The sequence below is a fragment of the Mchenga conophoros genome, linkage group LG20, assembly GCF_057382185.1.
Source record: "Mchenga conophoros isolate Kocher_MC1m ecotype Shallow Benthic linkage group LG20, M_conophoros_male_GT1.1, whole genome shotgun sequence".
NCBI classification, from domain to species: Eukaryota; Metazoa; Chordata; class Actinopteri; order Cichliformes; family Cichlidae; genus Mchenga; species Mchenga conophoros.
The window spans coordinates 28,580,414-28,599,310 of NC_140545.1; the positions used below are offsets into that span (position 1 = coordinate 28,580,414).

Here is an 18,897-nt window from a genome sequence, read left to right on the forward strand (position 1 = left end):
CAGCTGAGTTTCCCTGGTTCTCTATCTGCAGCCATCATTGAAGCCTGAAGTCTCTGCTGCAAAGAATGATATTAAGACAGTATGGATCCTGTTCATTATGCTGTGTTGCTATTGTGGTGAAGGCTCTAAACTACCATGCCAGCTACACTTGGTGATAATCACATCGGTTCGAATGCACTCCCTATGTTTTCCCCAGGCTCAATGCAGACAAAGAATCATGACACAGTTGATGGGTTTACTGCTTCTTAAGGCAGCACAGAGATGTGGTTCACATGCATACACACAATAATATAAGGCACATTAAAGTTTATCAGAAACTGAAAAGTTGTTCACAGCCTGCACGCCTTACTGAACAGTTGCAAAGTTACAATTTACATTTCTCTGGATGCACACACAGGAACACAAACAGCAATCAACTGTGGATCTGATGAAGCCAACCAAGAGACTGCATGGCTGAACCGGTTGTCACTGATCCATCTGCACTAAATACAGTGGGGCAAAAAAGTATTTAGTCAGCCAACGATTGTGCAAGTTCCCCCACCTAAAATGATGACAGAGGTCAGTAATTTGCACCAGAGGTACACTTCAACTGTGAGAGACAGAATGTGAAAAAAAAATCCATGAATTCACATGGTAGGATTTGTAAAGAATTTATTCGTAAATCAGGGTGGAAAATAAGTATTTGGTCAATAACAAAAATACAACTCAATACTTTGTAACATAACCTTTGTTGGCAATAACAGAAGTCAAACGTTCACTATAGGTCTTTACCAGGTTGGCACACACAGTAGCTGGTATTTTGGCCCATTCCTCCATGCAGATCTTCTCGAGAGCAGTGATGTTTTGGGGCTGTCGCCAAGCAACACGGACTTTCAACTCCCGCCACAGATTTTCTATGGGGTTGAGGTCTGGAGACTGGCTAGGCCACTCCAGGACTTTCAAATGCTTCTTACGGAGCCACTCCTTTGTTGCCCGGGCGGTGTGTTTTGGATCATTGTCATGTTGGAAGACCCAGCCTCGTTCCATCTTCAAAGTTCTCACTGATGGAAGGAGGTTTTGGCTCAAAATCTCACGATACATGGCCCCATTCATTCTGTCCTTAACACGGATCAGTCGTCCTGTCCCCTTGGCAGAAAAACAGCCCCATAGCATGATGTTTCCACCCCCATGCTTCACAGTAGGTATGGTGTTCTTGGGATGCAACTCAGTATTCTTCTTCCTCCAAACACGACGAGTTGAGTTTATACCAAAAAGTTCTACTTTGGTTTCATCTGACCACATGACATTCTCCCAATCCTCTGCTGTATCATCCATGTGCTCTCTGGCAAACTTCAGACAGGCCTGGACATGCACTGGCTTCAGCAGCGGAACACGTCTGGCACTGCGGGATTTGATTCCCTGCCGTTGTAGTGTGTTACTGATGGTGACCTTTGTTACTTTGGTCCCAGCTCTCTGCAGGTCATTCACCAGGTCCCCCCGTGTGGTTCTGGGATCTTTGCTCACCGTTCTCATGATCATTTTGACCCCACGGGATGAGATCTTGCGTGGAGCCCCAGATCGAGGGAGATTATCAGTGGTCTTGTATGTCTTCCATTTTCTGATGATTGCTCCCACATTTGATTTTTTTCACACCAAGCTGCTTGCCTATTGTAGATTCACTCTTCCCAGTCTGGTGCAGGTCTACAATACTTTTCCTGGTGTCCTTCGAAAGCTCTTTGGTCTTGGCCATGGCGGAGTTTGGAGTCTGACTGTTTGAGGCTGTGGACAGGTGTCTTTTATACAGATGATGAGTTCAAACAGGTGCCATTCATACAGGTAACGAGTGGGGGACAGAAAAGCTTCTTACAGAAGACGTTACAGGTCTGTGAGAGCCAGAGATTTTCCTTGTTTGAGGTGACCAAATACTTATTTTCCACCCTGATTTACGAATAAATTCTTTACAAATCCTACCATGTGAATTCATGGATTTTTTTTTCACATTCTGTCTCTCACAGTTGAAGTGTACCTCTGGTGCAAATTACTGACCTCTGTCATCATTTTAAGTGGGGGAACTTGCACAATCGGTGGCTGACTAAATACTTTTTTGCCTCACTGTACAGTACATAGCTGCCCCTTGTGGACAGGCTGGTAAATGACATCTTCAGAACAGCCACCCCCAGACTTGCTCCAGCAAGTTTGCAGTACTAAATCCATTGTATAAATCTTCATTCGGAACAGCAGTCAGCCGAATGAGGTTACCTCACAGGTCATCCATAGGTATGGTCCATCACTTTAACCTCTGCAGTGCAAATAAGGCTGCCAGGGATCACCTTGCCAATGTTCCCTACAGGCTACGTGAAGCTCTGGGAAGTTGGGATCAGTGATTATCAAAACACTACCCAGTTGAAGCAGGGCTGTATCTGACTGCCACTAAGAGAGAGTATGGCGGGCAGGTAGTAGTGCAGGAACCATGTCCAGAAGTGGTCTGATAGTACTTGGCAGTCCAAGCAGCGATATACTGCCTGTGGTAACAAATGGTTGGCCAAATCATCAGCAACTGCCCTTGGTTTGCGAGTTGTCCGCACTTCTTTGCTGACATCTTGCGAACCCAGGGCTGCAGTCAGGACAGCCCTGATTTCATGCTCCCAGGAGCCTCCAGAATGAGAAGTGCTAGGTAGGTTGAAGTGGAATCAGCCATTTTATGGCTGACTGGGTGGGCTGTACTTCTTTGACAGGCTGGCAGACAGAACACACAGTGAGGTATGAGGGCGATCACGATACAGGACTGAGGGAGACGCTGACATAAATACACAGAAGGATAATGTCTCGGTAGTGAGAACACACGGGGAACACAACTGACACGAATTAACATGACGCCACAGGTAGACACACTGAACATGGAAACGTGAGACCTTCACAATAAAACATGTCACGGCTGCTACGGCAGATGTGTGGAGTTTATGAGAGAAGGACCCAGAATGCAGGCATAGGCAGTGATGCTAGTGAGCTTTATTTACAATAGGTGAAAACAAACAAAAGCAAGGGTGGCAGGGACAGAACTAAGAAATACTCTGAACTGGGAAACCCAGTAAACAAACCTGAATTATAACATGCGGAGAGAAACATGAGATGATAACCAGAGAAACACAGGACATGATGAGCAGGAACAGGAAACAGATTCCACAGAAAATGCTGGAGCTCATGGACACGTTCACATAGAGTTCAGGTGACCAACCTGGAAGGCAACAGCACAACAGTCCATTGCTAAACAGTTCAGGGCCCAACCACAAGGAGAGTGGCAACGGCACAGGTGACTGAACCGGTCCGGCGGGCGGCCATGGAAAAGGCAGCAGGCGAAGAAAATCCGGAGGCTGACCACGTGGATGGCGGCGGCACAGACGAAGCAAGTCCGGAGGCCGACCATGACGGCGAAGATATCTGGCCAGCAGTCTGGAAAGTGGCTGGCGACAGTGAGGAGCTGAACGAAGTCGAGCAGGACGTGAAGGACGGAGATGGCACAGATGTGGCAGCTGCAGGTGATGGAGCAGTTGGTGGCACTGCAGGTGGTGGAACTGCAGGCGACAGTGTGGAAACTGCAGGTGGTGGAACTGCAGGCAACGGTGGAGGATCTAGTGGCGCTGATGGTGTCTGGATGGGCTCCTCGGACCTTCCAGCAGAGACAGAAAACATCTGAAGCGACCCCTCAGGACCTTCAGCAGGAACAGAACCTGGCTGAAGCGGTTCTTCTGACCCTCCAGCAAAGACAGATGGCTGGAGCGGTTCCTCGGACCCCCCAGCAGGAACAGAAGAAGGCTGGAGCGACTCCCCCTGGATCCTCCAGCAGGAACAGAAGACGGCTGGAGCGACCCCCCGGCCCCTCCAGCAGGAACAGAAGATGGCTGAAGCAGTTCCCCTGACCCTCCAGCGAAGACAGACAGCTGAAGCAGTTCTTCGGACCCCCCTGCAGGAACAGATGGCTGGCGTGGTTCTCCAGAACCCCCAGCAGGATCAGAAGACGGCTGGAGCGAACCTCCCGGACCCTCCAGCAGGATGAAGAAACGGCTGAAGCGACCCCTTGGGACCTCAGCAGGAACAGAAGACGGCTGAAGCGGTTCATCTGACCCTCCAGCGAAGACAGACAGACAGCTGAAGCAGTTCCTCGGACCCCCCGCAGGAACAGACGGCTGACGCGGTTCTCCAGAACCCCCAGCAGAAACAGAAGATGGCTGGAGCTACCCCCCGGGACCTTCAGCAGGAACAGAAGACGGCTGAAGCGGTTCCTCTGACCCTCCAGTGCAGACAGATGACTGAAGCGGTTCCTTGGACTCCCCAGCAGGAACAGAAGGGGGCTGGAGCAACCCTTCGGACCCTCTAGCAGGAACAGAATACGGCTGGAGCGACCCCCCGGCCCCTCCAGCAGGAACAGAAGATGGCTGAAGCGGTTCCCCTGACCCTCCAGCGAAGACAGACAGCTGAAGCAGTTCTTCGGACCCCCCTGCAGGAACAGATGGCTGGCGTGGTTCTCCAGAACCCCCAGCAGGATCAGAAGATGGCTGGAGCGAACCTCCCGGACCCTCCAGCAGGATGAGGAAACGGCTGAAGCGACCCCTCGGGACCTTCAGCAGGAACAGAAGACGGCTGAAGCGGTTCCTCTAAACCTCCAGCGAAGACAGATGGCTGAAGCAGTTCCTTGGACCCCTCCACAGGAACAGACGGCTGGAGCGACCCCCCAGCCCCTCCAGCAGGAACAGAAGACAGCTGGAGCGAACCCCCCGGACCCTCCAGCAGGATGAGGAAACGGCTGAAGTGACCCCTTGGGACCTCAGCAGGAACAGAAGACAGCTGAAGCGGTTCATCTGACCCTCCAGCGAAGACAGACAGACAGCTGAAGCAGTTCCTCGGACCCCCCGCAGGAACAGACGGCTGACGCGGTTCTCCAGAACCCCCAGCAGAAACAGAAGATGGCTGGAGCTACCCCCCGGGACCTTCAGCAGGAACAGAAGACGGCTGAAGCGGTTCCTCTGACCCTCCAGTGAAGACAGATGACTGAAGCGGTTCCTTGGACTCCCCAGCAGGAACAGAAGAGGGCTGGAGCAACCCCCGGACCGTCCAGCAGGAACAGAATACGGCTTGAGCGACCCCCCGGCCCCTCCAGCAGGAACAGAAGATGGCTGAAGCGGTTCCCCTGACCCTCCAGCGAAGACAGATGGCTGAAGCAGTTCCTCAGACCCCCCTGCAGGAACAGACGGCTGGAGCGACCCCCTGGACCCTCCAGCAGGAACAGAAGACGGCTGGAGCGACCCCCCGGACCCTCCAGCAGGAACAGAAGACGGCTGGAGCGACCCCTCGGGACTTTCAGCAGGAACAGAAATGGTTCCTCTGACTCTCCAGACAGATGGCTGGAGCGGTTCCTCGGACCCTCGAGCAGGAACAGAAGATGAATGAAGAGGTTCCTCGGACCCTTCAGCAGGAACAGACAGGATTAACAGGTACGGAGCCACAAATCCTCCAGCCTTTCAGTCTGTGGCACTAAGGCTGTGGAACAGTCGACCACCACAACTACTTTTGGTTAACTCTGTGGATTCTTTAAAAAGCAGTTTAAAACTTTTGTTTAAACAGAAGTTCTGTTGATCAACGCCTTTTTCAATTTTACATTTTTATTTATATGCAACCTTTTGTATTGACTGTATTGTTGATTTTGTTACCAAACGTTCTGTTTATTTTAACCTTTGTGTACAGCGCTTTGTGACTGCCTGTCTATGAAAAGTGCTTAATAAATAAACTTTACTTTTATTTTATTTCTCCTATTACCTGTGTGTGCTGCTCGGCTTGGGCCTGCAGCGTCTCCAGTTACTGCTGTGGTGCTGTCTCTTGCTGTTGGTGCATGTTGGCCGGCTCCCTTGCATCTTGTGTGATAGGCACAGTTGGGTGCCAATGTAACACCACGGTCATGGGAAACCCACCATCCAGCTTCAGACTCTCAGTTTCAACTGAACAGGTCGTGTTTATTCTCACAATTACTGTTTTACACGTGTGCTTCACTTGCAGCTTTTCCTCCAGCGTTCTTCCACTGCTGCTGTCCTTACTCTCTGAACATGACCGGTCTCAGCATTTTACTGAGTTAAAATAGTGGCTGGCACACTGTGGCTGTGCACCTAGAACTGCTGCTGAACCCTCTGCTGTACCCCTTCCCTGCAGCTGCACTACACCAAGATACATGAAACTTCTGACATTTTTAAACTTTTTTTCTCCAAGAGTTACAAGACTGTCACATAGAATCAGTTCTTCATCTGCGTTAAATGCTATTGTCTTGCTCTTATCATAGACTGGCTACATACCAGATGATGTGAAAGTGTCGCCATACAACAGGAGAATGCTATAAAGTTCCTCTGCTAAGTTCGCAAATATGGACGGGTCATAGCTCAGTGATTTGATTCTGACCTGATGTTGGTACTTTGTCACATAGTTGTCATTGTGATACTTCACTTGGAATGCAGTACTCCAGTGTGAAGCTAGTCTCAAAGAATATTTTCAGTATTTCACTGTTGGCTACTCTCACCACAAACTTGGACTTTAGGGTACCTTGTTTATATCCTACTAAAGTTTCAAATAAGCTAAATTCAAAGATTGAAATGCAAACGGACGCGTGCTGCAGCACTTTTCTTTTTGTGTTTTTTATGCTTTTTCATTGCTAGTTCCTGCAATGCACTGATCACTTTCAGTAGTCAGGAACTGATAGACACTGACCTCAGCCTGAAGCTAGACTTTATTTGGATTGGACCCACAGTATCCATCAGGATTGCAAGACCACCAGGAGCTCCATCGGTTATTGTCAGGAACAGCAAGAGATGGCAGGAGAGGAATAAAAAGCTGGGATGCAGAGCTGGCTATCGTGTCCAACTGCAAAAGCAGCAACACAAACCCCTGCTTCCATTCATCTTCCTAACTAACGACAGATCCCACACAAACAAAATGGAAGAGCTACAATCAAAGATTTACTACAACCATTTTGTCCGGGCGTGTTATCTACTGATTATAACTGAATCTTGGCTCCATCTACAAATATCTGATGTTTCACCGCCAGGACTGCAACAAAGACTCTGGTAAGGGATCACCTAAAACTTATCATTAGTAAACAGCAGAGAGACCAGCTTGAGGGCATCCCTATCATTGCTGGGGATTTTAATAAGCCATGTTTGAAATCAGTAAACTCGAAATTCCACCATCATGTTAAGCGTCCTACCAGGGGCACAGGATACTGGAGCGTGTGTACAGTAACATCAAGTAAACCTGCAAAGCGACACCCCTACCCCACCTGGGACAATCTGACCACCTCTCTCTCCACCGGATTATAAGGCACATTAAACGAAACAAAACAGTCAGATTAGTCAAACTTTACTCAGCTCATTCTTCTTGCTTCCTCCACTTCCATACCATCGATTCCTAATGTCGTTGCAGTATATTAATGACTAACCTCGTATTGTGGATGGATTTTCTCAGTTGTTCTCCTGACTGAAGTTTGGTCCGTTTACAGCATCCTGCCATGCGATTGCATTTGTCTCTAACCATCGGGAACCCTCACGTTAACTTTTATCGAGTGGAAAAAAGTTAGCGTTCATCCTCCAGCTTCACTGTGTATATGCTATGCTAACATAGCTGTGTATATCATTATATACCAGCTAGCCCAACTTCATTAACCCTACAAACATCACTGCTGTTTAGTTTTCTGTCTTCATTTATGTAGTTTTCTGTCTTCATTTCTTCTTCATCTTCTGTTCCTGCTGGAGGGTCCTTCATTTAAGTGATAGCAGAAATTTTCAGAAATCTCTCAGTCAGAACATGGTATATCATGTTTAGGTGGAAACTAGCGAGCTAACTTCCTGCTAACTCTGTTAAGTATAATAAATTCTGTTTTCATGGATGCCTGGATGTTAAACTTAATTGTTACACCTGGTAAAGCAGCATAGCTGATCATTTTGTTAAAGATGAAAGAATTTAGACAGTTTTTTAACTCTCAGTGATGCTGCAGTGTTTGTTTGACTTTGGGACCTGAAGCAGAGTTTGGACCCAGATTACTCTGCAAGGCTCCTGACTACGGTAGCCGTAATGCTGCGACAATCCATCAAGCGGTGCGGCTTCGTAGCTTACCAAAGTCGTACTAAAACATTTTTGCCAGATTTTTGAGCGCCGTGTACCTCATAAAATCAGTTCGAGGTCAGTAAGCACAACCAGAATTCATACATAAGGCGCACTGGATTATAAGGCGCATTGTTGATTTTTGAGAAAATTAAAGGATTTTAAGTGCGCCTTATAGTGCGGAAAATATGGTATTGCAAAATATATAAATCAGACGAGTCGATCCCACACCGATCCCGGCATTTTCCTAGACATGAGTAGGTTGTATATTTTATGTAGTTCTAAAAATCTGTTAATCCAGGTGGAGACTATAGGAGATGCATACATGGTGGTGAGCGGCCTACCTGAAAGGAACGGAGACAGACATGTGGATGAAATTGCCAAGATGGCTCTGGATCTGGTAGCAGCCGTCAGACAGGTCTCCATTCCTCACATGCCCAATGAGAGGCTTCAGCTCAGAGCTGGCATCCACACAGGTCAGAGGAATTTATTAAGATACAGCAGATGTTTTCTGTGTTATAGAAAATTTGAATCTGCGTGGGGATTGATAAAAATGTGAATCACTACAGTGACCTTGGTCAGGTGCTTTGTGGTAAGTACCATCTAGTAAAGGAACCATATCAGATTACGATTCCTGGATATTCAAGGTCAAGGTCAAGTTTATATATATATAGCACATTTCAAACAGCCGATGCTGCACAAAGTGCTTAACAATATAAAAATGGCATTAAAAAGCAACAATCCTCAACAATTCACAATCCTCAGAGGACGATTCTGTTGAAAATCTTAAACATAGAAATGTTGGCATCCTCACGGAGCTTTAACTGTGTACCATCAGAACAAAGCCACAAAATTTATTGGAGATGATAGACATCAGGTAAACTCAATAACACTTAGTAGCTCTTAGATGCAAAGCCTATATCCAGGTGTTTGAGTGCTTTTTAGTTTGCATACAGTATACACTTACTCTTCAAACAATTTCAAGTTGTCCACATTGTTTGTGGATTTACACAGTCTTTATAGCTCCTTAAGCATTATTCAGCATTAATTCAATCTTGTACTTTCCACATATGTGAGTATATAAAAGTCTGAGGAACATCTGATTTACATTTGCCAAATCTCCTCTTGAAGGTTGTCTCCTTGTGCAGTACTTACTCAAAAGTACTTTCTCCTTATGCACCACAGCTGCATGTTCTCCTTTGGACATGTTAGCAGATTCTCATGTTCTTGCAACTTGTGACAATGGATGAGTGTGCTGCATCTGTGCTGCCAAGATTTTTGCAAGGCAGTCACTCACAGCGTAAACCAACAGGGTTTCAATTCTTCAGTTGAAGAAACAGTTTGCTATTGGTTCTGTTTTGACACAGAAACTGATCTTTGGGCTCTGTTTAAGTTTGTTGTTCATGTATACATTCTTGAACAGGACTTATAAGGAGCCTATATGGAGTGCTGGGAGCAGTCCAGGTGTGCACAAAGAGACAACCATGAAGGGAAGATTGTAAAAATTTGAAAAAGGTACTTTTTTTTAACTTCCATGGATAAAGCAACAGATGATTTTGACTAGAATTTGTATTTCAGTTTCTTTGCAACACAAGAGGCTACTGACAAACCCAAAACACCAAGTCTAACATGGAGTATGGCAGTTCAGACAGTCTTCACTGCTTGGCACACACACAGCTGTGTGAGCCGCAGCTCTCGTGCTTGCTTTCAGCCACTTGAATGTTGCTCTGACTGCTTCTTCAAATTCAAATTCAAATTTTATTTGTCACACACACACAACCATACGCAGTATGACATGGGGGTGAAATGCTTGTAGCTGTACAATGCCCGACCATTAAATGACAGAAGAAAAGTTTTACAATATTTACAATTTACAGTTTACTACAAAAATTTACAAATTAACTTAGGAATTTACAGTAAAGAATGTGCAAATAGCAGAAGAGATTATAAAGATAAGGATTATAAATTATAGGAATTATAGGATTATAGGAAATGTGTGGTGGTGCGTGTGGTGACGTGTGTGAGAGTCCAGTCTTATAGTGACGTGTTTGGGAGAGTCCAGTCCTACACCTGGTTCAGGCCCCGAATAACCTGGGGGAAGAAGCTCCTCCTCATTCTCTCTGTTTTGGCCTTAAGGGAGCGGAAGCTCCCTTCTTGTGCATGGCCCTTGGTTCCAGCGTCCTACTGTGTAAAATAGGGAAGGCACAATTAGGTGATGGCTGGCAGCTATGAACCTAACATGCACCTAGCCTATATACACATAAAAACCTGCGTCATGGGATAAGCAATGACACCTCATTCACTTTGTTTTAGTCTGCGCACGAGCATATAGAGCCGTCTTTGTGCAGCTCTCTTATTACACTCATCTCCAGCATTACAGCCAGTTCCTTCTGAACTACTTGTCTTTTATGTACAGATAATCTGTAGGACCATGAACACAGTGTTATACCTGGGTGAGTTTCAAAGTGGTGAGTGTGGTGTGAATGGGCAAGTGAGAGAATGCATCTGGAAAACGCTGTTGTCTGAACCAGCGTGAGATGGTTATCACAACGGTCTTTCACCAGGTTCCCCAGAGATACAGTTTCTGTCTCTCTCCATGCTTTAAGGGGGTGGGGGTGCTATATGTGTTTTGCTCCACCCCTGTCTGAATGCACCACTTTATAGTCAACATCCCTCACTCACTGCATGACCACAAAAGGTCCCTGCCACTTGGCAAATAACTTTCATTTGGATAAGGAGAGTAATACAAGTACTTTATCATCCAGTGTAAATTCTCAGATTTTAGCCCATCCACAGAACACACACCATCCGCCTAGAAGATCCACCCGGCAGAAGTGTCGTGGCGTTTGCATGAGTTCCCGTGAGTTGGGCAATGCACGTAGCCATAGGTTGGTTAGTGTGCGCCGTCGCTCAGGCATATCTCTCATGCTTTCTTTTAGCCACTTTAATGTCACTCTGACTGCTGCTTGCAGCTTTTCTCCTGTCTCCACACGCCCCTCACTCCCAGTGTCCTATTGTGTAAAATAGGAAAGGCACAATTAGGTGATGGCTGGCACCCTGGCACCACCCCTCCCAGCTTAGCCACAAACCACACCCCACCACCACACATTTTACAAAAATTACAGTTGATATGTCGTTGCTTTTTTCCCCAATCTTCTTCTATTGATGAATATTCTGAATGTTTAGTGCTAAAGGTTTTTTTTTAGAAGATTGTAAAGTGTTGCTTCTTTTTCTCCTGCGATGCAGGTCCATGTGTGGCAGGAATAGTGGGCTACAAGATGCCAAGATACTGTCTATTTGGAGATACCGTCAACACAGCCTCTAGAATGGAATCAACCAGCCTGCGTATGTGCAGCTAGTCCCAGTATACACTAGCACACACAATATAGCACAATATAGTGGACATGAAATGAAACTAAATAGACTGTATGTGTTGTATTGGAATTTGGTACCAAAAACAGCTTTCTTGGATCTTTCTTGCACAAATATACAAATACAAATCTAGAAAAGCTTAAATCTTTACATGATGTCTGTTGATTTTAATTTTTCTTTATGCCAGCTCAGAAAATCCACATCAGTTCAGAAGCATACCTGGCTCTGATCAAAGACAATGCTTATGAGCTGCAGCTTCGTGGAGAGATTGAGATTAAGGTAAAATAATTTCCAGCTATGCCATAATATGTTATCATTAATATTATTTTATTTATTTTAAGAACGTTCCCAAATTTAAATTAAAAGACAAAAAAGTGAAATTTGGTGGAAATTTTATGTTTGTTAAAGAGTCTTTAGTCCAAGTTTTTATAAAACATTTTCTTACTTCATGTTCAACACAAGTCTACTTTAAGAGATTTCTTAAAATTTCCACATATACACAAACAATATGCAGTGCTTAGTTTTCATTTTGGTTTTTTTTGGTGAACAGTACCTTGTCATTGCTCCTTTTTCACACGTGGTCTTCTCCTGCCAGGGTAAGGGCAAAATGTATACATACTGGCTGATTGGCCACAAGAACTACAGCGTGCAGAATGACAGTCTGGTTTGCCACTGGAATCCCAACATGGCCAGAAAGAAGAAAATGTTAGCAGGGAGCCAGGTATCTGTGAGCAATGTGAGTTAAAGTGCTTTAATATTCTGAATATGTTCCATTAGAGAAGCATCCGTGCATGTCCTCCAGCTTTTGTCCTACATAGTTTAACACTGAGCCTTAAATGTTTGTTCTGCTGTGAATAGCACTGTAGTCATTCATTTGTTGTATAAAAACAGGTTCATACTAATATTTCCCCATTATTTCTGTATTACATCTTCCCTGACCAACTGTAGGTGTCTATAAATTTACATTTTCATCAATGTATTACAATTTTGTTTTGATATTTTTATGTTTGTGTTCTGTATGTATATGTTTTACTGCAATTGTGTCACGTGGGTATTACACCAATTAACCCACAGTGTAACCACCAAGCTAATGAAAACTGGTTCTCAAAAGCATGTTACAATCTCGTTCCAGATGTTAGCATTATTTTCTCATTGACTTATGCTAAATATTGTCAAGGCGCGGCTGTGTGGCAGGCAGGAGGAGGACCCAAACGCAAAACTCACAGACACGGAGATGAACTCAAAATCACAGCTTTAATGCTGGAATGGCCGAACATAGGAAATACAAAACTAAACTGGGAAAAGTAAACTAACATACGCGAAGAGACACAAGGAGATCCACACAACATGAGGGACGACGTCACACTGAACAGAGGGAGACGCAGACAGAAATACACAGAGGGTTAACGAGGGAAGTGGGAACACACGGGGAACACAGGTGACACTGATAATCATAACGAGACAGGGCGGGGTGAACTGAACACTGACGGGAGAGGTGAAACAGGAAGTACAGGAGGAGAGAGAGCACGAGTAGAACACCAACGTAACAGGCAGGGGAGACATGGAATAAACACGAAAGGGGACGAGGGCTCATAAATACATAGAGGGCACACAGGGGGAAGAGAGAGCACGGGGAGAACTTAGACATAATGGGCAGGGGAAGCATGGAATAAAATACAAACATACAAGGAAACTAAGAACACTGGGCCAACATGGCCCAGGACCCTGACAGTACCCCCCCCTCAAGGGCTGGCTCCAGACAGCCCAAACACAGAAAAACAAAACCAAACAGAAAACAACCCAGGGCGGGCGGCGGGGGCCCAGGACGGAGGGCCCGGAACAGAAAACAAAAGAGCACAGCAAACACCGGAGCCCAAGAAAATAACCCAAACACAGAGCAGTTCAGGGGGCCGACCGTGCGCAAGGCAACGGCGGCGACGCGGAAACAGTTCAGGAGGCCGGCCGTGCGCAAGGCAACGGCGGCGACGCGGAAACAGTTCAGGAGGCCGGCCGTGCGCAAGGCAACGGCGGCGGTGAAGGAGACGACGGAGCAGTTCAGGAGGCCGACCGCGCGGGAGGCGGCGGCGATGATGACAGCGCTGGTCCGGGGGCCGACCGTGCGGAAGGCGACGGCGGCCACCCAGGCGAAGGCGGTCCGGGGGCCGGCCGCGCGGAAGGCGACGGCGGCCACTCAGGCGATGACGGTGCAGTTCAGGGGGCCGGCCGCGCGGAAGGCAGCGGCGGCGGCTCTCCAGTGTCAGGCGTACTGGCCGAGGCCCGGTGGGCACAGGACCAGGCGAAGCACAGGTTGAGGCTGCAGCGGACGAAGACTCTGAGGAGGCTGCAGCGGACGAAGACTCGGAGGCAGGACCAGACGGAGCTGCAGAGGCCGAAGCCGGACCAGGCGGAGCAGCAGAAGCAGAAGCCAAAGCTGGACCAGAAGCACAGGCTGAGACTGGACCAGGCGTAGCAGAAGCACAGGCTGAGACTGGACCAGGCGTAGCAGAAGCACAGGCTGAGACTGGACCAGGCGACGACGAGGCGGTCGCAGATGGCGGCTGGACAGGCTCCTCGGGCCCTCCAGCCGATGCGGCGTGAGGCTGAACGGGCCCCTCGGACCCTCCAGCGGAGACGGGAGGCTGAACGGGCCCCTCGGACCCTCCAGCGGAGACGGGAGGCTGAACGGGCCCCTCGGACCCTCCAGCGGAGACGGGAGGCTGAACGGGCCCCTCGGACCCTCCAGCGGAGGCCAAAACAACGCCAACAGGCATGAAGTCCTTCGGCCGACATGAGGACAACTGGCGCTGCACTGAGCACTGACTCTGCCCAGGCAATGCGAACATGGTGCAGTTCTTAGGGGGCTGCTTAAACTTCAGGGGTCCAGAATCAGCTGGTGACTGAGACCTAGCCTCTGGGGAAGCCCTGGAGTGGCAAACTGTGCCAACGGCGGCTAAACCATGGAAAGTACCCTGAGTAGAAATCCAGTTACCTCTCTGCATGGAGTGAATGAGCAAAACTGGCGACACAGGAGACTGAGCGGAGAGTGGCTGCTGGGCAGCTAACTGAGTTACTGGAGACACGGGTGAGAGCGCGAGCTGAGCTGCTGGACACACGGGGACCTGAGCTGCTGGACACACGGGGACCTGAGCTGCTGGACACACGGGGACCTGAGCTGCTGGACACACGGGGACCTGAGCTGCTAACGGTGGAGAAGTAAATGGCTGCACAGGGGACTGAACTGATGTCTGTAGTAACGGTGGTGGTGAGAGTGGAGTAGGTGGTGGAGTTAATGACTTCACAGGGGGATGAACTAGAGGTAGTGACGGTTGTGGTGCTGGTGGTTGAGTGGGTGACTGTGCTAAAGGAGGCTGCACTGGGGACACCGGAGACTGCACTGGGGACACTGGAGACTGCACTGGGGACACTGGAGACTGCACTGGGGACACTGGAGACTGCACTGGGGACACTGGAGACTGCACTGATGGTTGTAGTGGAGGTGTAACGGGTGAAGGAGTGGCTGAAGTGGCTGTGGGTCGGACGGCTAGTGGCTCAGCTACAGGGTATGGCAACGGCAGGGCTATGGGTTGAATGACTGGCTGAGTAGCAGCCTGAGTGGCTGGGTGTAGTGACGGTTGTGGTGGAAGAGAAACAGGTGGCAGTGTGGATGATGGAGCTAGGGGCGACTGAGTGGCAGACCGAACTGATGACTGAAGCGATGGTAGAGGTGAAAATGGAGCTTGTGGTGGAGTTAATGGCTGAGCTAACGGGGACACAGGAGACTGAACTGAGGGTGGCTGCGAGGGAGCTAACGGAGCTGTGAAGGACTGCGAGGGAGCTAACGGAGCTGTGAAGGACTGCGAGGGAGCTAACGGAGCTGTGAAGGGCTGCGAGGGAGCTAACGGAGCTGTGAAGGGCTGCGAGGGAGCTAACGGAGCTGTGAAGGGCTGCGAGGGAGCTAACGGAGCTGTGAAGGGCTGCGAGGGAGCTAACGGAGCTGTGAAGGGCTGCGAGGGAGCTGGCTGAGCTGGGACGGGCTGCGAGGGAGCTGGCTGAGCTGGGACGGGCTGCGAGGGAGCTGGCTGAGCTGGGACGGGCTGCGAGGGAGCTGGCTGAGCTGGGACGGGCTGCGAGGGAGCTGGCTGAGCTGGGACGGGCTGCGAGGGAGCTGGCTGAGCTGGGACGGGCTGCGAGGGAGCTGGCTGAGCTGGGACGGGCTGCGAGGGAGCTAACTGAGCTGGGACGGGCTGCGAGGGAGCCGACTGAGCTTCTGGTAGCACAACAGGTGAATTAGAAGGCTGAATGTCCGGCTGTGGGGTGGCGCGTCGGCGGCGTGAATGCCGTTTCTTTTTCCCCGCAGATGGCTCCAAAGGGCCGGGAAAAACCACATCCGGCCGGTGAAACTGACGCGGCTGCTCCAGGGTGGCTGTTGTCTGTTGCTGCTGGGCCAAGTCTGATATTTCCCGAGTTCGCGCCGCCTCCCGGGCGTTATTCAAATTGGCCAATAGGTCCAAACATCCACTGACCTGGCGGAGATGAGAATTTCCTTTGAGGATTGCTTCGATAGCATTTATCCCCACAATCTTGGCCCTTGTATTGGAAGTGTGAGTTATCCACTCGACTAGGCGTTGGACACGTATCAGATCGCTCTCCCCGGGTAAGTCTGCTGGGTCCATATCTGGTGACGTCGTACTGTCAAGGCGCGGCTGTGTGGCAGGCAGGAGGAGGACCCAAACGCAAAACTCACAGACACGGAGATGAACTCAAAATCACAGCTTTAATGCTGGAATGGCCGAACATAGGAAATACAAAACTAAACTGGGAAAAGTAAACTAACATACGCGAAGAGACACAAGGAGATCCACACAACATGAGGGACGACGTCACACTGAACAGAGGGAGACGCAGACAGAAATACACAGAGGGTTAACGAGGGAAGTGGGAACACACGGGGAACACAGGTGACACTGATAATCATAACGAGACAGGGCGGGGTGAACTGAACACTGACGGGAGAGGTGAAACAGGAAGTACAGGAGGAGAGAGAGCACGAGTAGAACACCAACGTAACAGGCAGGGGAGACATGGAATAAACACGAAAGGGGACGAGGGCTCATAAATACATAGAGGGCACACAGGGGGAAGAGAGAGCACGGGGAGAACTTAGACATAATGGGCAGGGGAAGCATGGAATAAAATACAAACATACAAGGAAACTAAGAACACTGGGCCAACATGGCCCAGGACCCTGACAAATATACCATTAATATACAGTGCTTTTCTACTCTGAGCACTCAACGTGCTTTACACAACTTGCCTCATTCACCCATTCACACCCATTTGCTTAAGCACTTTTTCTAAGCTCTTTCCTATTCCAATGCAACACATCTTCCAGTGTGTGTCAGTGTTCTCCATCCATCCAACCATCCATCTTCTTCTTATCCAATTCAGGTTCACAGTTAGGCTGGAGCCTATCCCAGCTATTATAGATCAAGAAGAGGGGTACACCCACCTCTGATGAAGTTTCACAAGTGTCAGCTTTGCTTTTATACATAGATATAAAAATATGGATATGTACTCATAAAAAATCATAATTATAATATTTCTGAGTAAAAAACTGAATTGAATCAAATCAAATCAGAGTCGCATCAGCAGAAGAAGGGGGTGGAAACAGAAGGGGATGCGGATCCGGTTCAGCAGCTGCAGTAACTATAGCCAAGCTTGAGACATGCTCCGGAACCTCCTCTTCGGGGCTGAAATTGCCCGGCTCCCAACCTCCAGCTGCAGGAGCTCCCTTAGAGACCCTGGCCGTGCTGCTAGGTGATCGTTGGCCAGGGTCACCGCCAGATCCAAGGGCTGGTGGCAGCAGACCCACTCTGCCATTCCCGCTGGGAGCCCCTCCATGAATTGTTCCAGGACCACCATATTCACTAACTGGGCCTCCTCTTTTGTGGGAGGTACCTTTGTCTGGCTCTCGGACTGGTTCTACGTGTTTTTTATGGGTGGCCACTGGCTGCTCCCAGTGCATAATCGCAAGCTCCACCACCATTTGTGCTAGTGCCTCCACCAGTTGTGCAGGTCACATATCCGTCATCACGCAGATTCGCTTTGGGCACAACTGGAGCACTAAGGACCTCACACACAGCCAGAGGGTCACGGTGAAGTACGGTTTCTTTTATTACTGTTTTGCACACAAACACTTTGGCACATGCAGGCCGGCAGCTCCCAACTCATCTCTGGTGCTACTTCCTGCTCACTGCTTACCTCCTCTCTTCAGGTCCTGGCACCTGCTGAAATAGGAGAGGTAGATCATGGCTCAAGAGTTGGGAGTTCGCCTTGTAATTGGAAGGTTGCCGGTTCGAGCCCCGGCTTGGACAGTCTCAGTCGTTGTGTCCTTGGGCAAGACGCTTCACCTGTTGCCTACTGGTGGTGGTCAGTGTTCGGCAGCCTCGCCTCTGTCAGTGTGCCCCAGGGCGGCTGTGGCTACAATGTAGCTTGCCATCACCAGTGTGTGGATGACTGGATGTATAAAGTGCTTTGGGGTCCTTAGGGACTAGTAAAGCGCTATACAAATACAGGCCATTTACACAATTACTGCCCGGTGTGATGACGGCCTTCCCTGGGCCTGCCTCTTTAGCCCATGTTTAACATCAGAATAGAATCTTAATCTAAAGACCTCATACTGTTGCATCACACCAATAGAACAGAACCCTTTCTACTTTTCAGATTAGGCTTCAGACTTTCCTTGTTGATATAGCCAGGGCTGAATCCTCTCTTAGCTCAATACACTGACTGTTTCTTTTTTGCTCACCCTTTTTCACTCATTGTGCCCCACTCTTCATCTCCCCCATTCTTAATTGTTATTCATCTCTGGCTCTCCATATTAACCAACTCGGCTCCCTCCCCTCACACTCTGAGCCTGGTTCTGCTGGACGTTGCTTCCTGTTAAAAGGGAGTTTTTCCTTCCCACTGTCACCAAAGCGCTTGCTCATAGGGGATCATATGATTCTTGGCATTTTCTCTGTTTTCTCTGTGTTATTGTAGAGTCTTGACCTTATAATATGAAGCGCCTTGAGGCAACTGTTGTTGTAATTTGGCACTGCATCAATACATTTTAATTGAATTGTATTGAATAGCTAAAAAGCTTCAAAAAACGCATTGAACTGAATACATTTATGAGAGCAAAAACATTTAACATAATTTTATTTACTGACACTTATATAACACAGATAGTGTAGCTCTATCATCTAATAGCAAGTACATGATTCACCTCATAGTCAGTATTGCTGCCAGTAGCAGTCTGGTGCAATGAATTAATATATCCCCACAGCACCATAATCACAAACATACTTTTAATGTTATTTTTTGTTGTCTACATTGCATTTTGTACGCATTATAAATTGATCAGAAAAT

At 48.4% G+C, this 18,897-nt stretch overlaps 1 protein-coding gene across 1 annotated transcript in view; it reads left to right on the top strand.

Annotated features, from left to right (window-relative positions):
• The window catches only part of LOC146551022 (uncharacterized), a 44,595-nt gene that overhangs the window by 25,142 nt on the left and 556 nt on the right, over positions 1 to 18,897 (top strand). Inside the window, exons 5-8 of the mRNA XM_085259832.1 lie at positions 8,417 to 8,591; positions 11,362 to 11,460; positions 11,675 to 11,766; positions 12,083 to 12,223. Coding sequence (XP_085115958.1) covers positions 8,417 to 8,591; positions 11,362 to 11,460; positions 11,675 to 11,766; positions 12,083 to 12,223 — 507 coding nt within the window. The remainder of the gene's footprint in view (positions 1 to 8,416; positions 8,592 to 11,361; positions 11,461 to 11,674; positions 11,767 to 12,082; positions 12,224 to 18,897) is intronic.